General features: G+C 39.2%; 1 protein-coding gene and 1 long non-coding RNA gene across 4 annotated transcripts; both read left to right on the top strand.

The window, feature by feature from the left end:
* The first annotated feature begins 1,756 nt into the window (after window positions 1–1,756).
* LOC145812766 (uncharacterized) lies at window positions 1,757–17,925 on the top strand. 3 transcript variants are annotated; one of them, XR_014356293.1, is made up of 4 exons: window positions 1,757–2,115; window positions 2,901–3,110; window positions 3,219–3,287; window positions 17,630–17,925. It is a non-coding gene; the product is annotated as an uncharacterized LOC145812766 (long non-coding RNA). The 3 variants fall into 3 exon arrangements; XR_014356294.1 differs by lacking the exon at window positions 17,630–17,925 and having other exon boundaries at window positions 2,901–2,942; window positions 3,036–3,110; window positions 3,219–3,554; XR_014356292.1 differs by lacking the exon at window positions 17,630–17,925 and having other exon boundaries at window positions 3,219–3,554.
* A 2,035-nt stretch (window positions 17,926–19,960) lies between these two features.
* Window positions 19,961–21,713, top strand: LOC145812764 (uncharacterized). The gene is made up of 2 exons (XM_082907948.1): window positions 19,961–20,131; window positions 21,036–21,713. The coding sequence occupies exon 2, from the start codon at window positions 21,060–21,062 to the stop codon at window positions 21,477–21,479; it is 420 nt and encodes a 139-aa protein (XP_082764074.1). The 5' UTR covers window positions 19,961–20,131; window positions 21,036–21,059; the 3' UTR covers window positions 21,480–21,713.
* The last annotated feature ends 1,033 nt before the right edge of the window (window positions 21,714–22,746 follow it).

The following is a 22,746-nucleotide window of genomic DNA, read 5'->3' as shown; positions in this document are numbered from 1 at the left end:
TATTTTTTCTATTTTCATAGGCATTAGCCAAGCAAATAACAAAAGTAGTGGCAACATAAAAGAATTCAGTCGACAAATAATACTCCTTTGTATACCACTTATTTTATTGTGTGCATGATAGATACATTTATATCCGAGAAAAACAGGTCAAGGAGGCAAAGACAAATAGGTTTGGAAAGCTTCCCAACACGTCACATTGCAACCACTGCAAGCTGGAAATAGATTGAGAAGCTTAGAAAAGATACCAAATTCACTAGGCGAGAAATCCGCACCACTACAAACTCCCCATTATCTGCAGGATCGCTCATGGTAGAATTGTACCATATATTCACATTAAAGTTTTTGTTGCTCGAGTTCAAGAAATCATAGGCTGTGAAAAATGAAAGGCCAAATGAGGTAATTGAGAATACAATTATTTATCATGCAAAAACCATGAGGAGTATCCAGTAAACCAACCTGCTACTATTTCATTGGTCCTCTTCTCTGAATTACCATTCCAGTAACCCTTAAAAAGCTCATCGTTGATCTCATTAGATCTATTGTGCCACAAATTCAAACCCTGAAGACATTGTATCACTAGAGAGAGAAAAGGAGGGAGGGTGGGAGGATGAATTAGACAAAAACCTTTCCAAGTTAATAACCAAAACTGTACTTAACATGGGTCCATTTGTCAACTAGTCCACCCTACATCAAGTGAGTACCACTTACATTTTTCGAATCTCCCAAATGAACAACAAAACAAACACACTTTCTAGTGACTCTTTAATTTGTGAGCTTCCAGAAGTATAGTGATCATGCAGAAGACTTTCATGATCAAACACATGGTAGGATTTGACTAAAAAGATACAAATCTCTTAGGCAGAATGCAAAAATGGAAGCTTTCTTTACTAGATATGTTACCCAAAGATGAGTCGAAGTCCTATTTTCTCTAGCCAGGCTTTGTCAGTGTGGCTGTAACACGTGGATTCTGTGACTTGTGTCCATGTATGCATGATATAGATGCGAACTTGAAACTTATATGACAGGAATTTAAAAGAAGATAAAATAAAGGGAAATGCTTTCCTAAATTAAATAAATTAATAAAAAATTGTGGAGCAATACGCATCGCTGTTCGTTTTCCAGTGGGAATCAAAACTACATCGCTTGGACTGGATGTAGGTTGAAGGATATAGATAGGAAAGGGAACCAATAAAGATGGATCAACGAACATTGTCTGTGCAGGCTTGGAAACTGTTCCCTGAAATAATTTCACTACTTGCATTAGGAGCAGAACTGATATTATAAATAAATAAATAAGTATGCAACAACAAGAGAATCAAAAAAAAAAAAAAAAACATTGGGAGCGTTAATGAATAAGAAAGAAAGATGTTGGGTTGCCTTACTAATCATTCAAGAAGAATAGCTCAAATTTAATTATGGTAGTTGAGATATGGATGATTATTGCATTTAAGGGCTGCTCAATCTATCCATAATAGCTAACTCTTCTACAATTTTTATAAAGTTTAACCTCAAATTTTTCTATTGAAATTCATACATCCAAATGGAGGGTGATGCTATGGTACATTTAGATGTACCATACATTTAGTTATGAACTTATATGATTTTATGTCATAACCAACATCATATTAGTCATAATCACTATCATATTGAGTCATAACTTAGTTATATTCAGTTACTTATTTATACCATATTATCTCATAACTAGGTCATAACTAAATTACTTAAATAATTTACCTCTCAAATAGGCAACCGGCTACACCGGTTAGAAGGGGAAACAAAATTCAATCAGTCGTGTTTGGCCATGTTGTTGGCTCTTCTCCTCCCTCTTCTCTTCCGCCATAGCTGAAGCTTCCAAGGACCACCAGCCTCGTCGGCGATCCGGGCTTCAGCCATGTCGACATCTTCTTCGCAAGCTCTCACTCTCTGAACGTCTCCACCATGGGTTTGTTCTAGTTGTTCTTCATCAATCGCAACGATCTCTGTTCTTCATCGATCTCGAGGCTAATCGAACTCGAACTCAATCTCTCTCGCTATTAGGTCCCATCTTGAGTTTGCAAATCGCAAATCCGAAATCGAGTTTGAATAAGATCAGATCTATCTTGCTCTTTATCTCAGGTACATTTTTCAGAAAATTAAAAAAATTCATGTATTGTCGTTCATATATTTTTTTTCTTAGATTTCATTTGCTAATAAATGAAAAAAAAAATATGTATATATATATATATATGGTGGTTGCAAAAAAACAAATTTGTTAGATTTCATTTGAGTTGTAAACTAGTTTATATTCAGATTTTGAAGCTCCTTAAGTGTACATTTTCCTGTGGTGCTGTAATCGAAAGTTATATTTGAATTGTTGTCCTCTTGATCTGATCAACAGTTGGATTTGATATGTTATACAGAGAGTTTTTGTAAGTAATTTTATTGTCTGATTGCTTTGCAATTGTTAGATTGGTGATTGATTGCTCTATTATATTGGATGAGATTCATAGAGAAAGCTCATCTGCCTTTTGGCGACAGTTTTCTGTAGTATCCATGGTCACTAAGCTTCTGATCCACATGCAATTCCACAAAACTTTAGTATTTAGATTGGTACTTGTTTTTTGTATTTGTTCTGTTTTTTGAAATTTCTCGAGTGAAGCATTTGTTTCAAATGCTCTTCATTTTATAATTGAAACAGAAAAATAGTTTAAATGCCAAATTTGAGAGAAATATGGTTCATCTGATTAACCATTTTCGTAGTTCGCAATGAAATTAATAAGCTAGGAAACATACTTCCTTAGTTCTTATCATACCTTTTCCTCTTCTTTTTTCAAGAAATAATAAATTATTTACCTTTTTGCTAGTTTGGTCATGTCTAATCTATTATCTTGCTACCTATGAGGATGTTTTTTGTTATTTAGGTTTCAAGATTGATGATTGAGGACTCTGGAGCTGTAAATGGGGTTAGTTTCATTATCTGGATTTCTTCAATGAAATAGATTTTCGAGCTTCGAAAAAGTAATTTAGATATTAGGAACCTGGGTGGAATCATTTAGGTTATATTGGCTGATGGGACAAAGGTGCATTCTTCAGTTGTTTTGTCAAATGCAACCCCTTACAAAACTTTTATGGTCATATTCCCTACCACTATTATTTGACTTGTAGAAGCGTATTCAGGTTTTGCTGTGACATTGTCAACTTTCTGTTTTAATTGGATTCCTTATGCTTTTCTAACACAGGAATTGTTACCTGAAAATGTTCTTCCAGATGATTTTATCTGTGCCATTAAGCATTTGGATTATAGCTCCGTAAGTTTCTTTGTATATTACTTGTTACTTTCTTCAATTATTAGATAATCTGTGCTGTTCATGCCGTTATTTTCTTATCAACAAACAAAATTTTGAAAAAAAATAGTGTTGAGAATAAGATTTTTTAAGCTTCTTGAGTACTGCAATGACATCCAGGAGGAACAACATTCCATCCAATGGGTTCGTACTTCCACTGAAATTACAGAGCATTTTGAACTTTCTGAGAAATAAAAGTGAAACGTATATATAGTTACCAAAACTTTAAGATTCTCAATTGAAATTTCTCAAAGCAATCTAACTAGTTTGCGAATATTAGAGATCTTCAATATTTGAAATAATAATAATAAATAACTTTTCATCTTTGTGTATGTGTTATCTATAATTAAAGAATTTGAAATAATTAAAGAATAAATAATTTCTTTAACTTCCTCCAGTTTGTGTAAGAATTTTAATTAAAGAAATTGGAGGAAGTTAAAAACTCCAAACTTCTGCTGGTCAAGGTGGATGATTGATATATAATCGATCAACAAAGTCAACTGAGCAATATTTCATTTTTTAGGTTGCCCCATTGAGGAGTTCCCTCTTAAATATCTGAGTTTGCCTTTAGGAGGGGATCCTCGAGCGGATTCTTTTTGGAATCTGTACTTGTCGAGATTGGGAAAATAATAGATGGCTGGAAGAGAGCGTTGTTGTCTAAGGGGGGATATACATTTTGGTGCAATCACTGCTGAGTTGCATCCCTATCTACTCGTCTTTGTTTACGATTCTAGTAAGGATTGCAAAGAAAGTTGGGAAGTTGGTGCGAGACTTTCTTTGGGAAGGGTGTGATGAAGATAAGAAGGATCACTTAGTTAAGTGGGAGGTGGTTTCTCTCCCTAGGGAGAAAGGGGGTCTTGCTATCGGGAATATTGTTGCGAGGAATATTAGACTCTTGAGCAAATGGTTGTGGAGGTTCCCTAGTGAAAGCGAGTCATTATGGTGCTCCATCATTAAAAACAAGTATGATGTTTAGGACAATGGTAGAGATTCAAATGTGGTTAGGAGAGGCAATTGTCGGTCTCCTTGGAAGTCCATCTCTCATTTATATCCTATAGTGTCTCCTTTCTTGTTTATGAAAGTGGGTAATGGGCTTCATATTCGGTTTTGGGAAGATGTGTGGGTGGGGGTTACCTTTTTTGATAGAGCTTTTCCATTTCTTATTTGAATTAGAATGGAAGATGAAGAGTAAGGGGGAGGAAGAAAAAAGAAAACATGGATTGATTCAAGTTGAAACTTTGGCACAATGTTTTTCTGATCCAGTTAGAACTCAGAGCAAACCTAGTTTTCTTCATCTATAACCATGTATATAAATTATTAAAAGAAATTATAGCATGAAGTAATTAGTAGAGATAAATCATGTAGAATATCAATTCTTTTAAAAACTTTACCTACATTGAAGTTCTTTGTGGGAAAATTCCACGTAAATGGTAGATCCCAGTTGTAACTAAGTTCTAAAATATCAAATGCAGGTTTATCATTCATATATGATAATCTATACTATTTAAAATTAATTCTTGTTTTTTCTTTGAATGCAGAGACTAAAAATGAAAAATAAAATAAGAATCTCGTTGTTAAAGTAAAGTTTAGAACTTGAAATTTTTATATTGGATGTACGTCTTCTTGAATTTGTATCAGAACTGAGTGCAGAGTTGTTTGTAACGATTAATTTATTTGATAGGAGCAATAATCTGCAGAGAATTAGTTTAGAATTTTAATTGACATGGTTGTAATCAGTTCAGAAAATACTCTTTTAAGTGGGCTACCTTGTTAGAGACTCTGTATTTACTATTTAGGTGCGCGGTAGTTGTGCAAATAATGGGAGCAATATCATGGCTGGTCTTGGCAGCATATTGTTTGCCATGATATGACCAAGTAGCTGATTACTGCAATGCATGTTATTACTAGAGAAAGGGACTTTGCAGTGACTATAGAAAGGCTACCTTTGTCTTGGGGATCACTAATTGGTTATTGTCATGACTTCTTTTGACTGCATTGTAGTGTAGTAGGTACTCCATTGTTTTAGGGGTGATGCTATGGTACATTTAGATGTACCATACATTTAGTTATGAACTTATATAGTTTTATATCATAACCAATACTATATTAGTCATAACTACTGTCATAATAAGTCATAACTTAGTTATATTCAATTATTTACTTATACCATATTACTTCATAACTAGGTCATAACTAAGATATTTAAATAATTTAACTCTCAAATTAGGCAACCTGTGTAACCAGTTACCAAACATAGCAAAAGATGAGAGTAGTCCAACAGTCGGAAGTCAGTTGGCCTCCCTCTCTGGCTCGTGCTGTTGCTCTTGTCTTCTCCTCCCTCCTCTCTTCCACCATAGCCGAAGCTTCAGCCATTGCCGAAGACCACCAGCCCCGTCGGCGTCAGGGCCACCATTCTCTCGGTGTAGACATCTTTCTTCATAACCTCTCACTGTCTTGACGTCAAGAACTAGAGTTTCTTCCATTCTAATTGAATATTTCCAAGATATATTTTCTGTAGCTCGGGTTTGTTTCTAACTCTAAACTTCATTTACATTAGGGCTTTTGATTTGAAAACCCTAACCATTTCTTGGAAATATCTCGTGGAAATTAATAGTAAGAAATTAATTTTGATGGGAATTTGTATCACCATTTCTTCCTCAAAGTAAGTATGAAAATCTATATGGGCAAGTATGTGTCGCATCTCATTGAGTCTAGGTATCAAGTTGCATCTCTAAAGTTTAGTGAAATTTTTCAAATCTCTGTCGTGGTTTGTTTGCTACAAGTTGGATATCACATCTTTTTGGATTATCAGGTTGCTGATAATTCGGTGTTTAGAGTCGGGATAAATTGTGGACAGCTTAAACTGTGATTTTGGGTTCACCAATTAGTCATCTACGAATCGGAGATTTTGGGTTTGATCCATCGCAAAGTGTGTTATTCGCTTGCTAACAAGGGATTGCCTGGTGGGTTTCACCTGCTTTTCCTTCTTGTTGCAGAAAGGTATTTTCTTTAATTTCTATTGAATTTTCATAAAATGCTCTTCTTTTTATTTATTTATTTATTTTAAGGGGTTTAATTTCACTTTTATCCCCTTAATTACCACAATTTTTTCCCCTATGATTTCATATAGTCCTACTAGAGACAATTTTTACTTATGTGGTTCAATTGTCGACGATTGTAACCAAATTTGATTGGAAAAGGGTAATTTTAAAATTGAAACAACTTAAATCATACGACAAAAACCCATTAAATAAGTTGTGGGGTGTAGTTTATTCAAATTGGTAAGAAAAATTAGTTTTTTGTTGTATTGTTTAAGATATTCAAATTTATGAAATACGTTCTTTGGGTCAAATTAGTTTTCAACTGTTATTAAGTTCTATAATCATTCTCCAATTGGACCACATGAAGATAAATTAGAAACTTTAGCGACTAAATAGACGAAAGTGATAGCTTAGGAATGAAATAGAAAAAAAGGTGATACTTTAGGGACGAAAGTGAAATTATCCTTCTTTTTTCCCCTTCTTATTAACATGATAAATAGAGTTTAAATCAGTTTGATTGTTGCAAAAATTAAGTTTCCTTAATTTTGAAAGATGGTCTGTCAAATTTGAAATTTAATTAGATATATCCGGTCTTCGTGAGAACCATTTGAATCAAGTAGTGTCCCAATTACTAGTTGCAACTGAAAAATTCAAAAGCTTTTCTTTGTGGCGATAATGCCAAAATATCAAGTTGGCTTAGTTGTCTTGTCTTTATCTTGATCATGGTCCTTAGAGGCCTGTCCGCATCTATGTGCTCTTTAAATTGTAACACGTTTTGATTCTCTTAAAGCTTAACACTGATTCTGTTACTTAAAATTAGTATTTTTATGGTTGATTTTGTGTTAATTTTTTCCCTTGAGAAAATTACTTTTGTCGAACTTTTGTTTTTAAAATTCACATGTTTGAATTTCACGAGCCTACAATGTTTGGTTGTTCAACTACTATTTAATCTTGTGTCTTTATAGATATCTTTTCTATACAATTTCACCCTCTGAATATTGCATTTATCTTATCCTGGATATGAGTAAGTTCAAATGTTGTCAGCTTTTGTACTAATTTTATTGCAATATTTGTAACGCCCTCAAAATTAACCCATTATATATATCATTGAAATGCATTATTTAAAGAAGACAATTTATTAATTCATTCATCAGAGTATTACTAAATAAAGCATTACATGTAACATCGAATAAAATGCCCTACAGGCTTACATCTTTCCAAGCCAGCACTTGGATTCAAAAATATAAGTTCTAATCTCAATACAAGAAAAGCCCTAGGCTTGAATGTTTACATGCAAAACTATTAACTAAAGATAGTCTTCTTCAATCCAGAAGCCAAACCCTCCCAAGCTAAGTCCTTGGAGGTAGTTTATCACCTGAACCTGAAAATGATGTTCCCATAAAGGGTGAGCCACAGCCCAGTAGAAAAATACTAAACCAAATATAAGCATTGAATAAAGCTATAGCATTCAATAGATGGTTAACCAAGATAATCAATTTTATCATTAAACAGTCTCATGACACTAATGTCTAAGATACATTTCACTTTCCATTATTATCAACATGGCTCAGAACCTGGCCAAACTTACAACAGTGGATTACATATCATATTCCCATTACTTCCAATATCAACAAAACAAATGAGACTCATGCTCATATCAAAACACTTCATACTTCCCATTTGATACACATTTTAGTGTTGTATCAATAATCATGTAAAAACACTTCAATATAATAAGCACACATAAAAATGGTGCTAATGAAGTCCATCCCCTATCTCCTCCCAAACATAAATCCGGTTTAGAGGTCCATCCCCTATCTTCCCCTAAACCGTGGAGTACATCCCCTATCTCCTCCCACACACAAAACAATGTATGCAAATGCAATGCTCAATCAATACACATATTTTCTGTATCAATGCCATAGTCAAAATTAATGACTTAACCAATGTGATTAGTTTCAGTTATTCCTAATCCACATGCAATGTCTACAACAATCACGACTATCCTCCACCGATAGCCCAAAACAGTTATTTCTAGACTGAAAATAAATATAACAACAATTCAATAGGTGAGTGGTTTAAATTATCCAACTACACAATTTAATCAATGAATTCCTCAATTTCATGCATTTCACCAGTTTTCCCAATTTCCTTAAATTAATTATACAAATTAATTTATTAATACAACTAGGATTTTTCCCAAAATTACCAAAGTACTCCCAACATATCAAAATACCAAAACTTAGAACAAAACTTATAGAATGGAGTAGGAAATCCCTACCTTGAAGTGAAGAACTCGAATGGATAAGATGAAGATGAAGACCCAAATTCCAAAGTGCTCCAAACCACCCAACGTTCAGATTAAATGGAAGCCCTCGACTCACTCTGTCTTTTTAACAAAGGACTTAGGGTAGAAATACACTCTAAGTAGATCAAACCTAAGAGAGAAGGTGTGTAGGGAGAGGGAGAAGACGGTTCTAGGGTTTTTAAATCAAAAAGGAGATGAAAAATGATCTTGAAAGTCGGATCTCGGATTTTTATACCAGTCGCCCCGCTCGAGCGTGGAAACCCCCGCTCGAGCGCCACTCACAGACTCCCGCTCGAGCGGCCAAACTCCCGCTCGAGCGGCGAATGCACTCTCCCAGAAGTTTTTGCAGACAGGTCCCCGCTCGAGCTCCCAACTCCCCGCTCGAGCGTCACTCACGACTTCCCGCTCGAGCGTCCAATCCCCCGCTCGAGCGGCCAACACTACCCAGGACATACTGGATGGGTGTATTCCCCGCTCGAGCGTCCAAACCCCCGCTCGAGCGGACAAGCCAAAATCTGGGCAACTAGACTTGGTTCCTAAGCTCAACCAACCTGCTCCAAAACTTCCCAACACAACCCAAGACTCAAAATAAGAAAATAATGAATGACAACAACAATTATACAATGACGGAATCTACGGAACCTAAGTCCGGATACAATAATCAAATGGGAAAAGACCGGGGTCGCTATAACCTCCCCCCCTTAAAAGAATTTCGTCCCCGAAATTAAGCATAAGTTTGTAAATAAAAACAAATTTTTCTCAATTCTCAAAGATATTGTATAACAACAATAAGCATCTTGACCCAATACTGGTCACTTCATCTCTTTATCAAAGGGTATCTCACAATATATATAAAACAACATATATTTCAACCTGTATCATTATTATGGATTATTCCTTTTAATGTTGAAAATTCCCATATCATATTCAATCGCATGATATAAACAACACATTCAATGATGTACTCAATAGATGCAATGTTACACTAAACTTCTACAATGAAGCAAGTTTCAAGATACACCCATTTATCAAAACATACTCACGTTTTACAACTTAAGACATATGTAAAGCTCTTAAGTTTAACAATATTACAAAATCTAAATACTAAATTACAAATCGACAAACATGTCCGGGTATTTTTCGCGAACTTCCAACTCACGTTCCCAAGTGGCTTCCTCCACTCCGTGATGTTTCCACAAAACTTTGACCAAAGGGATGGTTTTGCCTCGCAAAACTTGATCCCGCCTATCCAAGACCCGAACCGGTCTCTCCTCATACGAAACATCCTCATCAACCACTAAATCGGTCCAATCCAACACATGTGATGGATCCGGCTCATACTTCCGAAGCATACTCACATGAAACACGTCATGTACTCCGGACAACTGCGGCGGCAAAGCTAAACGATAAGCAGTCTCGCTAATCCTCTCAAGGATCTCAAAAGGACCAATGAATCGAGGGGACAACTTCCCGCTCTTCCCAAACCTCATCAATCCCCGTCTTGGTGATATCTTCAAAAAGACATGATCACTCACCTCAAACACCAAAGGTCTCCTCCTACGGTCGGCATAAGATTTCTGACGACTCTGGGCTGTAACAAGCCTCTTACGGATAAGCTCAACCTTCTCCGTCGTTTCCCTTACTAACTCCGGACCCAACAGAGGTGTATCACCCACCTCGGCCCAACAAACAGGAGACCTACACGGTCGGCCGTATAAGGCCTCAAACGGTGCCATACCGATACTAGACTGGAAGCTGTTGTTGTAGGCAAACTCCACTAATGGCAAGTGCCTCTCCCATGACCCGCTAAAGTCAAGAACACAACCCCGAAGCATATCTTCAAGGATCTGAATAGTACGCTCGGACTGCCCATCAGTCTGAGGATGATAAGCTGTGCTAAAGGTCAACTTAGTACCTAAGGCGCTCTGCAAGCTCTGCCATAATCTGGCAGTAAAACGAGGGTCCCTATCGGAGACGATCGTCACTGGAACCCCGTGCAACCTCACTATGTCCCGAACATACAAGTCGGTAAGATGATCTACTGAATCTCTAACGCGCATAGGAATGAAGTGCGCCGACTTAGTCAACCGGTCTACAACCACCCAAATAGCATCACTGCCCCGCTGAGTCCTCGGAAGACCTACAACGAAGTCCATAGTGACATGCTCCCACTTCCACTCGGCAATAGGCAAGGGTTGCAACAAACCCGCTGGCCTCTGATGTTCGGCCTTCACTTGCTGACAAGTAAGGCACTTAGATACGAAAGCTGCCACATCTCTCTTCATACCCCGCCACCAGAACTGGCGACCCAAATCCCGATACATCTTAGTGCCCCCCGGATGCACCGCAAGACGTGAATGATGAAACTCTCGGAGTACCTCCTCTCGGCAAGACTCCGGCACAAACAGACGGTCTCGGTATCTCACACTCAGGTCGGGATACACCGTCAAACCTTTCTCAACCTTCCCACCAGAAATCTTCTCACGGAGGGATTCTACATCAAGGTTGCCCCTCTGAGCCTCTAACACTCGAATCACAAGTGTAGGTTGCGCAACAACAGAAAACAAGGCCGCAGCCGCAACGGATTCGCCCAGAAGCAAATCAAACTCTCCAAGTGCACCTAACATCTCCCACTCTCGGATGGCTATACTAGCTATGTCACCAACAGGTTTCCTGCTAAGGGCGTCGGCCACCACATTGGCCTTTCCCGGATGATAATGCAATTCAAAGTCATAATCCTCAATAAATTCCATCCACCTCCTCTGCCTCAAGTTCAAGTCTTTCTGTGTGAACAGATATTTCAGACTCTTATGATCCGAGAATACCTCAAATTTCTCACCATAAAGATAATGCCTCCAAATCTTCAAGGCAAATATCACAGCTGCTAACTCTAGATCATGCGTAGGGTAATTCTGCTCGTGAATTTTCAACTGACGTGAGCCATAGGCAACTACTTTCCCCTCTTGCATTAACACACAACCCAGACCCTCTCGTGAGGCGTCACAATAGACTGCATAACCCAACCCTCTCTCCGGAATAATCAAGACTGGAGCAGTGGTCAGTCTAACTTTCAACTCCTGGAACGACTTTTCACAAGTCTCACTCCAAACAAATTTGACTCCCTTCCGAGTCAATCTAGTCAAAGGCGAAGCTAATCTGGAGAAATCTTTCACAAACCGACGGTAATACCCAGCTAATCCCAGAAAACTGCGGATCTCAAATACACTCTTAGGCTGTGCCCAATCCTGCACTGCCTCTGTCTTGGATGTATCAACAGACACCCCTTCCCTAGAAACTACATGGCCTAAGAACTTCACCTCCTCTAGCCAGAACTCACACTTCCCAAACTTAGCATAAAGCTTATGGGCTCTAAGTAAATCAAGCACCACCCTCAAGTGTTCCTCGTGCTCTTCCTCTGAAGGTGAATAGATAAGGATGTCGTCCACGAAGACGACTACAAAACGATCTAAAAATTCCCGGAATATCCGGTTCATCAAATCCATAAATACTGCCGGTGCATTGGTGAGCCCAAATGGCATCACCAAAAACTCATAGTGGCCATACCTCGTACGGAATGCCGTCTTTGGAATATCCTCCTCCCTGACTCTCAACTGATGATAACCTGATCTCAAGTCTATCTTCGAGAAACAATGGGAACCTTTCAACTGATCGAACAGATCATCTATACGGGGCATAGGGTACTTATTCTTAACCGTAGCCCGATTCAATTTCCGGTAATCTATACAAAGTCTCAAAGCACCACCTTTCTTTTTAACAAAGAGGGCCGGTGCTCCCCAAGGCGAAACACTAGGACGTATAAAGCCTTTATCTAACAACTCCTGGAGTTGGACCTTCAACTCAACTAACTCAGCTGGGGCAAAACGATAAGGTGCCATAGAAATCGGCGCCGTGCCGGGCACTAAGTCAATAGAGAACTCAATCTCTCGATGCGGTGGCAAACCAACAAGATCCTCGGGAAAGACGTCCGAGTACTCACAAACCACCCTTGGCAATACAATCTGAGTCTCAACATCCTCACTAATCGAAAGGTTAGCAAGTAGACCACTAAGCTCACTCCGTCCTCGCGGAACATACCCCGGTGGCAACACATCACCAACCCGGTCCCCGAGAAAATGAAAATACTCTCCGCTCACGGTACAACAAGTGACCCTCTGGCGGTAGCAATCAATAACTGCCCGGTATGACGATAACCAGTCCATACCCAAAATAACATCGAAACCCCTCATAGGCATAACTACAAAGGAAAATGGGATTCTATGGTAATCAACCTCTATATCACAACCCCTAACACCGTGTTTCAAAATCAATTCACCCCCAAGAGGCAACACTACACAAATAGGAGATGCTAACTGTGCTAACTCCAACTCCAAAACAGATGCAAATGCAGCAGACACAAAGGAATGAGATGCACCCGTATCAATCAAAACATTAGCAACCGAGTTGCAAAACAAGAAAGTACCTCTCACAACTGATGGTGCCGGCACAAGATCCTGCGCGGTAAGAGCATACACGTGCCCAGACGACCTCTGATCAACTTGCTCAACCCTAGGAGCATAAGATTGCTGCACCGACTGAGACGATGAAGCCCCTCCCTGATTGGCCTTCGAGGCCTGACCCGACTGAGCTGGCTGCTGACCCTGAATCGGCCTCAAACCAGATGCACCAGATGTGCCACCCAACTGCGGGCAATACCTCTTCATATGCCCTGGCTGACCACACCGATAACACGAGAGTGGCTGACCTCTACCCTGACTCTGGCTCTGAGATCGAGCTGAAGAAGATGCTGCTCTCTGAACTCCTCCCCTCTGAGGACAAACTGGAGACTTGTGGCCCAGCTGGCCACACTTGAAACAGGTAATGTCTCCCTGACTGCCTTTCCCCGAACTAGCACTCGGTACAGGAAAAGTCGATCTAGAAAAGCTACCCTGAGACTGCTGGGGATTAAAACCCTTCTGTCTCCTACCATCATTCTGACCATCCTGACTCCTCTTGGAGCCCTTCTGTCCTTCCTCCTCCTCCTGCATCATAATTTCCATGTGGGCTGCAGCATCAACCATACGCCCATAATCCCGAATCATAGTTCCCCCAACTCTCAGCTTGAGGCCACGCCTCAACTTCTTCTCAAACTCAATACAACGGCGTTCCTCAGACGCCACCAACTCAGGTGCAAACCTGGACAAACTAGTAAATGCAGCCTCAAACTCGGCCACTGAAGAACTCGACTGCTTAAGCTGACAAAACTGGTCTCGCAGCTTCTCCCTGACAGCTGGAGATAAGAACTTCTCCTGGAAAGCATTCACAAAAGCCTCCCACGTACCTCCTAAACGCCCCTTAGTGAACTTCCACCACTGACCCGCATCCCCCTTCAACTGGAATGATGCCAAGGTCACCTTCAACCCCTCGTCTTCGATGCCAAGCATCTCAAACGTCTTCGTTGTCTGTTCGAGCCATTCATCTGCCTTAAGCGGCTCTTTAGGATCACCCACAAATTCATCCGGATTAGACCGGAAGAACTCCCTCTTCAGAAAGGAAGGTCCTGCATCCGTAATAACAGCCTGAGCTTGATTCTCAGCCCTAAGAATGCCTACTGACTCCCTGAATGCCCCTGCTATCTCTCGAGCTAAAGCGCCCATAGCCTGCTGGCCTACTGGCTCGGCCACATTAGCCTGGCCAATTCCCTCATGAACTGCCGGAATCTCCTCTGGCATCGGACCTCCTGCCTACCCGGCCTACCACGCCTACCGCGTCCTCGTCCTCGTCCTGACATCCTAATAAAGGAAACAAACAAAGACGTTAGCACATTAATAAATGTGCCGAAACTAAACACTCGCGTCCTAATGTATTGGACAAAAATAATTCATTCCACGTAAGCACATAATCACATAAACACCTACGAATTTCATTCCTGGATAATAATAGTCCCGAAGCGATACTATAGTTCCGGTTGGAAGCAGCAGTGATCAAGTGCCTTTCCAACAAGACTACTAGAAACTCAAGGGTCCAATCAACATCCCAGAAACTACATTCCATACCCACATAATCACATAAACATGTTATCACATAAGCATATAACATTACACTAAGTCTCTATCAAACGAGACGAACCCAATGTGATGCTAATCACGTCCCACGTACCCAAAGTATTCAAACCCGGTACGCTCTGATACCAAGTTGTAACGCCCTCAAAATTAACCCATTATATATATCATTGAAATGCATTATTTAAAGAAGACAATTTATTAATTCATTCATCAGAGTATTACTAAATAAAGCATTACATGTAACATCGAATAAAATGCCCTACAGGCTTACATCTTTCCAAGCCAGCACTTGGATTCAAAAATATAAGTTCTAATCTCAATACAAGAAAAGCCCTAGGCTTGAATGTTTACATGCAAAACTATTAACTAAAGATAGTCTTCTTCAATCCAGAAGCCAAACCCTCCCAAGCTAAGTCCTTGGAGGTAGTTTATCACCTGAACCTGAAAATGATGTTCCCATAAAGGGTGAGCCACAGCCCAGTAGAAAAATACTAAACCAAATATAAGCATTGAATAAAGCTATAGCATTCAATAGATGGTTAACCAAGATAATCAATTTTATCATTAAACAGTCTCATGACACTAATGTCTAAGATACATTTCACTTTCCATTATTATCAACATGGCTCAGAACCTGGCCAAACTTACAACAGTGGATTACATATCATATTCCCATTACTTCCAATATCAACAAAACAAATGAGACTCATGCTCATATCAAAACACTTCATACTTCCCATTTGATACACATTTTAGTGTTGTATCAATAATCATGTAAAAACACTTCAATATAATAAGCACACATAAAAATGGTGCTAATGGAGTCCATCCCCTATCTCCTCCCAAACATAAATCCGGTTTAGAGGTCCATCCCCTATCTTCCCCTAAACCGTGGAGTACATCCCCTATCTCCTCCCACACACAAAACAATGTATGCAAATGCAATGCTCAATCAATACACATATTTTCTGTATCAATGCCATAGTCAAAATTAATGACTTAACCAATGTGATTAGTTTCAGTTATTCCTAATCCACATGCAATGTCTACAACAATCACGACTATCCTCCACCGATAGCCCAAAACAGTTATTTCTAGACTGAAAATAAATATAACAACAATTCAATAGGTGAGTGGTTTAAATTATCCAACTACACAATTTAATCAATGAATTCCTCAATTTCATGCATTTCACCAGTTTTCCCAATTTCCTTAAATTAATTATACAAATTAATTTATTAATACAACTAGGATTTTTCCCAAAATTACCAAAGTACTCCCAACATATCAAAATACCAAAACTTAGAACAAAACTTATAGAATGGAGTAGGAAATCCCTACCTTGAAGTGAAGAACTCGAATGGATAAGATGAAGATGAAGACCCAAATTCCAAAGTGCTCCAAACCACCCAACGTTCAGATTAAATGGAAGCCCTCGACTCACTCTATCTTTTTAACAAAGGACTTAGGGTAGAAATACACTCTAAGTAGATCAAACCTAAGAGAGAAGGTGTGTAGGGAGAGGGAGAAGACGGTTCTAGGGTTTTTAAATAAAAAAGGAGATGAAAAATGATCTTGAAAGTCGGATCTCGGATTTTTATACCAGTCGCCCCGCTCGAGCGTGGAAACCCCCGCTCGAGCGCCACTCACAGACTCCCGCTCGAGCGGCCAAACTCCCGCTCGAGCGGCGAATGCACTCTCCCAGAAGTTTTTGCAGACAGGTCCCCGCTCGAGCTCCCAACTCCCCGCTCGAACGTCACTCACGACTTCCCGCTCGAGCGTCCAATCCCCCGCTCGAGCGGCCAACACTACCCAGGACATACTGGATGGGTGTATTCCCCGCTCGAGCGTCCAAACCCCCGCTCGAGCGGACAAGCCAAAATCTGGGCAACTAGACTTGGTTCCTAAGCTCAACCAACCTGCTCCAAAACTTCCCAACACAACCCAAGACTCAAAATAAGAAAATAATGAATGACAACAACAATTATACAATGACGGAATCTATGGAACCTAAGTCCGGATACAATAATCAAATGGGAAAAGACCGGGGTCGCTATAATATTAATCATACTTAATTTGCACTATGGTTTATTTTATTGGTTACGAAGAGTCTTGTTTGATGTGGTTGTATGAGAGAACCAATGGAAGTCGGCTGCTTTGTTGACAGTCTTATTTTTTCAATTGTTGTAAATGAGATCAGAAGCCTCAAGTTATTGTTGGCATTTTCAAATACTTAATGATCGATAGAACATTGTTGCCGTGTACTTGGTAGGCTTATTTTGTTTACTTCTTACGTTAAAATTGCCATTTTTTTTTCCAGCTGTCTACATAAAGATGTGACAAGTGTTTATCTTGAATCTTTATATACCATAGCCTTTGATCATTAGCATCATCAATCTCTCTGTCGCTTCCTCTCCAACTTATTTCCACTGTTTAGAACTTGAGATGTAATGATGTTCAAGAAATTGATAATCTATACGGGACTCAATACCCATTTCAGAAGCAGCTTTGTCACGTTTATATTGATAGTACTTATAAGAATGGTTATAATTAGCATAAATGTAGGAATTTTTCCTATTATAATTTGTATCTGTGGCGTGTGGTTTTTATGTGGACAGAATATCTTTCCAATGGGAAGGCTGAATTTTTCTAGTTTAAGCTGTTGATGCATCCTCCCTACCCACAAACTTCAGATGATTTTCCATCATTTCTGGAGCCAGCTCGCTTCATATACGAGCACACTCTTTGTGACATGTTTCTTTAAATAGCCTCTTTTTTCTTTTTTTCTTTTTCAAATAATAATAAAAGCTTGGCGATCTTCTCACAGGAGAAATCTATTCATTTGATTTTGTTTATGAGCATTTTGTCCTTTGACTAAGAAGTTTTGCCTGACAGTTCAGGATTTTCATAAGGACACTGGTTCTCCTATGGGTGCGTTAGTTTCTCAAGATGTTAACAGGTCTGATGACTTGAAGCAGCTTTATCCAGAGCCATCACAATGTACATGTTATGTCCTGGAAGATGTTTCTCTTAGTGAGCTTCGGAACAGTCTGACTGAATTTCTACATATTCAAGATGATAAAAAATTGGCATCAAGCTCCAATTTAGTTCAACCTGCCGACAAGACTGATAACTTCAATGTGGAGAAGGAAGATAAATGCAAAGATCTAGATCAAACTGAACCAACCACTGTAACTATAGCGATCCCAGGTTTACCCTTGTTGTATAGTGATCCGGACATGTGTCCGTGGATGTTGGTAGTTGTTTATTATCTTGTTTACATCCTTTCTTACTTTGTATTTGAGTTATAGGATGTGTTGAGCGGGTTTGTTACAGGTTGGTTGGGTTTAGAAACCAAAACTAGTTGCCCAGATTTTTGGCCTGTACGCTCGAGCGGAGGTGTTGGCGCTCGAGCGTAGATTACATCCATCCAGTATCTTGTTGTGCAGTGTTGTGAGCTCGAGCGTAGGGTTGGGAGCTCGAGCGGAGGCCTGGTTCTGCAAAAGTGCTGGGCGAGTGCATTCTGCGCTCGAGCGGGAGGTTGGCCGCTCGAGCGGAAGTCTGTGAGTGGCCGCTCGAGCGGGGTGTTTTACGCTCGAGCGGAAGACTGGGTTTAAATCCCGAAATTGTGACTTTTCAAATCACTTTTTCACTTTCTCTTCTCTCTCTTACTTTTCCAAAACCACCATTGTTGGGCCTCTCACTCTAGACTCTACCTTCTCTCTAGGTTTTGATCTAGTAGGAGTGATTTACTCACCTTTGGCCTTTACAAAAAGGTTGTTGATCGTCGAGGGCTTCATTTTAATCTGAAAATCTCGGGTTTTGGAGCACGTTGGGTTTTGTCGTCTTCTCCTTTGGGACTCCGAAATTGAGGTAGGGATAACCTACTCCTCTCTATGGGTTTTGTCTTTAAATTTTGGTATTTTGAGATGTTGGGCTTGGTTTGGTAAATTTGTGAAAGTTTGGGGCTTTTGTGTAATTTTACAAAAGTTGGGGTTTTATTCATAATAAACCTAGATGCATGTTTGGCATAGAAAAATAGAATGATTGTTGAATCATTGATGAAAATGGGACCTAAGGGTTGAAATGGTAATTATGGAAAATGGCCTAATTACATTGTTTAATTAATTGGGATAATTAATTGGTGAGAAATGAGGAAATGAAATGTTGATTGAATATCCATTTGTGCATTTATTTTCTGTTTTAGAAATAACTGCTTTGGGCTATCGGTGGAGGATAGTCGAGATTGTTGTAGACAATGCATGATGATTAGGTAAACGGAAACTAATCAATGGAACGTGTCATGGAACTTGACGGTTGATAGAATACATTAATTGTGTGTATTGTGTGATTGTATATAGAACCAATGTGTTTATATACGTTATGTGTAGAGGAGGAGATAGGGGATGTACTCCGCGGTTTAGGGGAAGATAGGGGATGTACCTCTAAACCGGATAGGTATTGGGAGGAGATAGGGGATGAACTCCGTAGACAGAGCTCATATGCTTGTCTAGAGAAGTGAAGATAGAGCTCATATGCTTATCTTTGTGAAGTGTGGATATAGCTTGTATGCTTATCTGTGGATATTGTTGATATACATATCTGTTGTAGAGTGTGGATACAGCTTGTATGCTTATCTGTGGATATTGTTGATATACATATCTGTTGAGAATGTGGATATAGCTTTTATGCTTATCTGAATGTGAGATATAGTTTTTATACATATCTGTGGAAATGATGATAGAGCTAGCATGCTTATCTGTGGAAAAAGGGAAAATGAAAAGTAATTGGGACTTGTAAGTCGTTGACATAAATATGTAATTTATGTGATTGTATCAGTGTTGACCAACTATCAATTGCTAATGTTTTAGTCATTGTCCATGGTTGGTTTAGTGTATTTCTACTGGGCTGTGGCTCACCCTATATGGGAATATCATTTTCAGGTACAGGAAGCATGCCACCTCCAAGGACATAGCTTGGAAGGCTAGAGGCGGACATAGTGTAGTTGTTTTACTTTTGATGTATTACATGTAACTTCAAGCCAAGGGCTTAATGTGTAAACGAGTTAGTACTCTTTTGTTGAAACCAAGTGTTAACTTGGAAAGCTGTAAGCCCGTAGGGCATTTTGTTTTGATGTTAACATGTAATACTTATGTAATGAAACTCAATGAAATAAAGGAATGTGGTTAGTTTATATGTAAATGCTTGTCTTATTTTGAGGGCGTTACAATAACTTCTGAGAAATTTTTTCCCAAATGTGCAACATTTGCATGCTCTGGTAAGAAAGCATCCCTTGTTGTGTCTGCAAATGTGGAAGATGACATAAATGCTGCAGTATTGGAGAAAAATGGCCATGAATCTGTTAATCCTGCATGCCCTCAATCCATTTCCTTGCCTGTAAGTTTGCACTATATTTGTTTTCATTTTATGTTTTTTTTTTTTCTTCATATTATTACCAAGTCATGATGCTTGGATTCCTATCATGTGAGTTTGATGCTGGAGCAATTCAAGACATAATCAATTGTCTTAAAAGTTGCTCGTTTCATTTGCAAGTACTTGGGCAGTAGTTAGGTGGATGCTTTAATTGTAGTTAGGATGTTACTACAGATGCTATTTGGAAGTAGTTAATGGATTTTGATCATTATTTTCAATGCGTGTTTTTCAGTTTCTTACAAGTGTAGGGTATGCATGCCAGAGGCAGTTGGGGTTGAATCTTGTTACATTCTGAGGGAAGCATTTATGTGTGTATTAGGTGCCTCTTAAGTGTGTTCCACCTTCCCATTCGTTCTACCCGAGCCGGATTAGTTAAGATACTTTTTACAATTCTAATATATCTTAGGTAGACGATACTATAATGAATGCATTTTTGTCCAAGTAACCCGTAATTGATTGGAAGTTGCATTGTATGTTAAGCGTGTGATTTATGTTGCAAGTTGCCACTAGTTGACTGAAATGGTTACTTATATGGTACCAATTCTTTCTAGTTTTCTCTTTTATCAACTTTTTTCTTTTGAAAAGAAAAAAGAAAATCTAAGCAAAACATTTTAAATTTTGGAGACATTGGACATCATTTCAGGCTGGCTGAAATTTCTTTTACCCTTGGCTTCTATATTAGATTGTTGTGTGGAAGCTGGTGATAACCAAAGATATAATTATATTTGGAATTTTATGTAATGGCTGTACAATCATGGACCAATAGCTGATTGAATGTACATGATGAGAACTAGTATCTTCCTCGAGCCACATTTTTTTTTGGACAGTTCTGTTTATTCTTTTCTCTTCATGTTTTGCTTTCTTGCAGACTCCTTCAAAGCTAGTATCTGCCATGAAGGGTAGCCGTGAGAAACAGGGGATGACACCTCCAGAGAAACTGACCGTCAGATGGGCGCCTGATGTGTATGATCCTCCTCCATCAATATCTACATCCACATCTGGGAAGATCAAGAAACCACAGCCCAAGAGTGAAAGTAAGAGGTATTATGATTATAAGAACGGAAAGAACAAGCAGAAGGGCAAACCTTCTAAAGGGAGCAGCAGTAAGGACAAGAAACACGTTCGAAAACACGGTGGGAGTTCTAACAAGTATTACCAAACGCTAGACAATGATGACAGAGTGGTCGACTATAATGAGCCTTGCGGTGAATCGGGGTGTTTTGGTGTTGGTAGCCCAAACTCATATTGTGGGAGTAGTTTCCTTAAGAAATCTGTCAGAGAGTTGCATTTCTCCATTGCAGAGGCTACATGAGCCTTATCTTCAATCACCACCGAGTAGTCCTTTCTTCTCATTCATGGTGTTAATAAATAAAGTACTGTTTTAGGGTCTTGTTGACCGTAGTTATAGTACTTCGGAAACTTTTGACAATTTTCTTCTGCAGTGCTGCTATTGGTAAATCTGCATTGACATCCTCACAAACTTCAGGTTTTGTCTGTAGATGAGTTTTTACAATCTAAGCTGGCCTTTCTTTTTTCCTGGTTTAAAGGAAATTGGCGTGCTCTTGTTCTTCATCGATTCTAGTCGGTGGGTGTTCCTGGTTTATGTTATTTCATGTGTGGTTGGTGTTGGAATTTTGACCACAGTTTATTATAAACCATTTTCCTGCTCCTGTTCGGCCAGTGGGAAAAGTTCTCTATTCGGAAAGCTGGAACTGTATTGGGTTATATAATTAGGGCTGAAAGGCAAGTTGTGTGTTAAGTTTTTCAAGTTTGATTTGATAACTTAACGACTGTTAAATTATGGTTAAGTTTGATTTATTTACCTAACGAGTTGATATTAAACAAGATTTTAACAAATTGATATGAGTTGAACAAGATTTTAACAAATTAATGAGTTGAGCTCGAATAACTTAGATAAGGTTTGTATAGCGACCCGGTCTTTTCCCATTTAATTATTGTATCCGGACTGTTCCGTAGATTCTGTCATTGTATAATGGTTGTTGTTGTTATTCCTTATTTTCTCATTTGGAATTATAGGATGTGTTGGGCAGGTTTGTTTCAGGTTGGTTGGGTTTAGAAACCAAGAGTTGCTGTCCAGGTTTTTGGTTCTTCGCTCGAGCGAGGAGTTGTTCGCTCGAGCGAGAGGTAGTGTTTGATTTGGACCTGTAGCTGTGCATTCTTGGCTCGAGCGAGCTTTTCTTCGCTCGAGCAAGTTAGTTCATCCTTCGCTCGAGCTATAGTTCCTTCGCTCGAGCGTGTGTCTGGGTTCAGACCTGAGGGTTTGAGTTCTTAGCTCGACCGAGCTTTCTTTCGCTCGAGCGAGCATTTGAGTTGTTGGCTCGAGCAAGGCTTCCTTGGCTCGAGCGTAGTTTCTCTGTGTCTGGTCGCTCGAGCGACCAAGTCTTCGCTCGAGCGAGCCTGTCCAGTTTATATACACAGCAGTGGGATTTGATCAGTCTTTTTCATTTTCTTTTGATTCCAAACCCTAGGTCCGACTTCTCTCTCTCCCTACTCACCTTCTTTCTTAGATTTGATCCACTTAGGGTGTGTTTCTACCCTAGATCCTTCATTAAAAAGAT

This window comes from Camellia sinensis, chromosome 15 (genome assembly GCF_055761805.1).
Source record: "Camellia sinensis isolate YWXY chromosome 15, ASM5576180v1, whole genome shotgun sequence".
NCBI lineage: Eukaryota > Viridiplantae > Streptophyta > Magnoliopsida > Ericales > Theaceae > Camellia > Camellia sinensis.
This window is presented reverse-complemented; position numbering and strand designations above follow the sequence as displayed.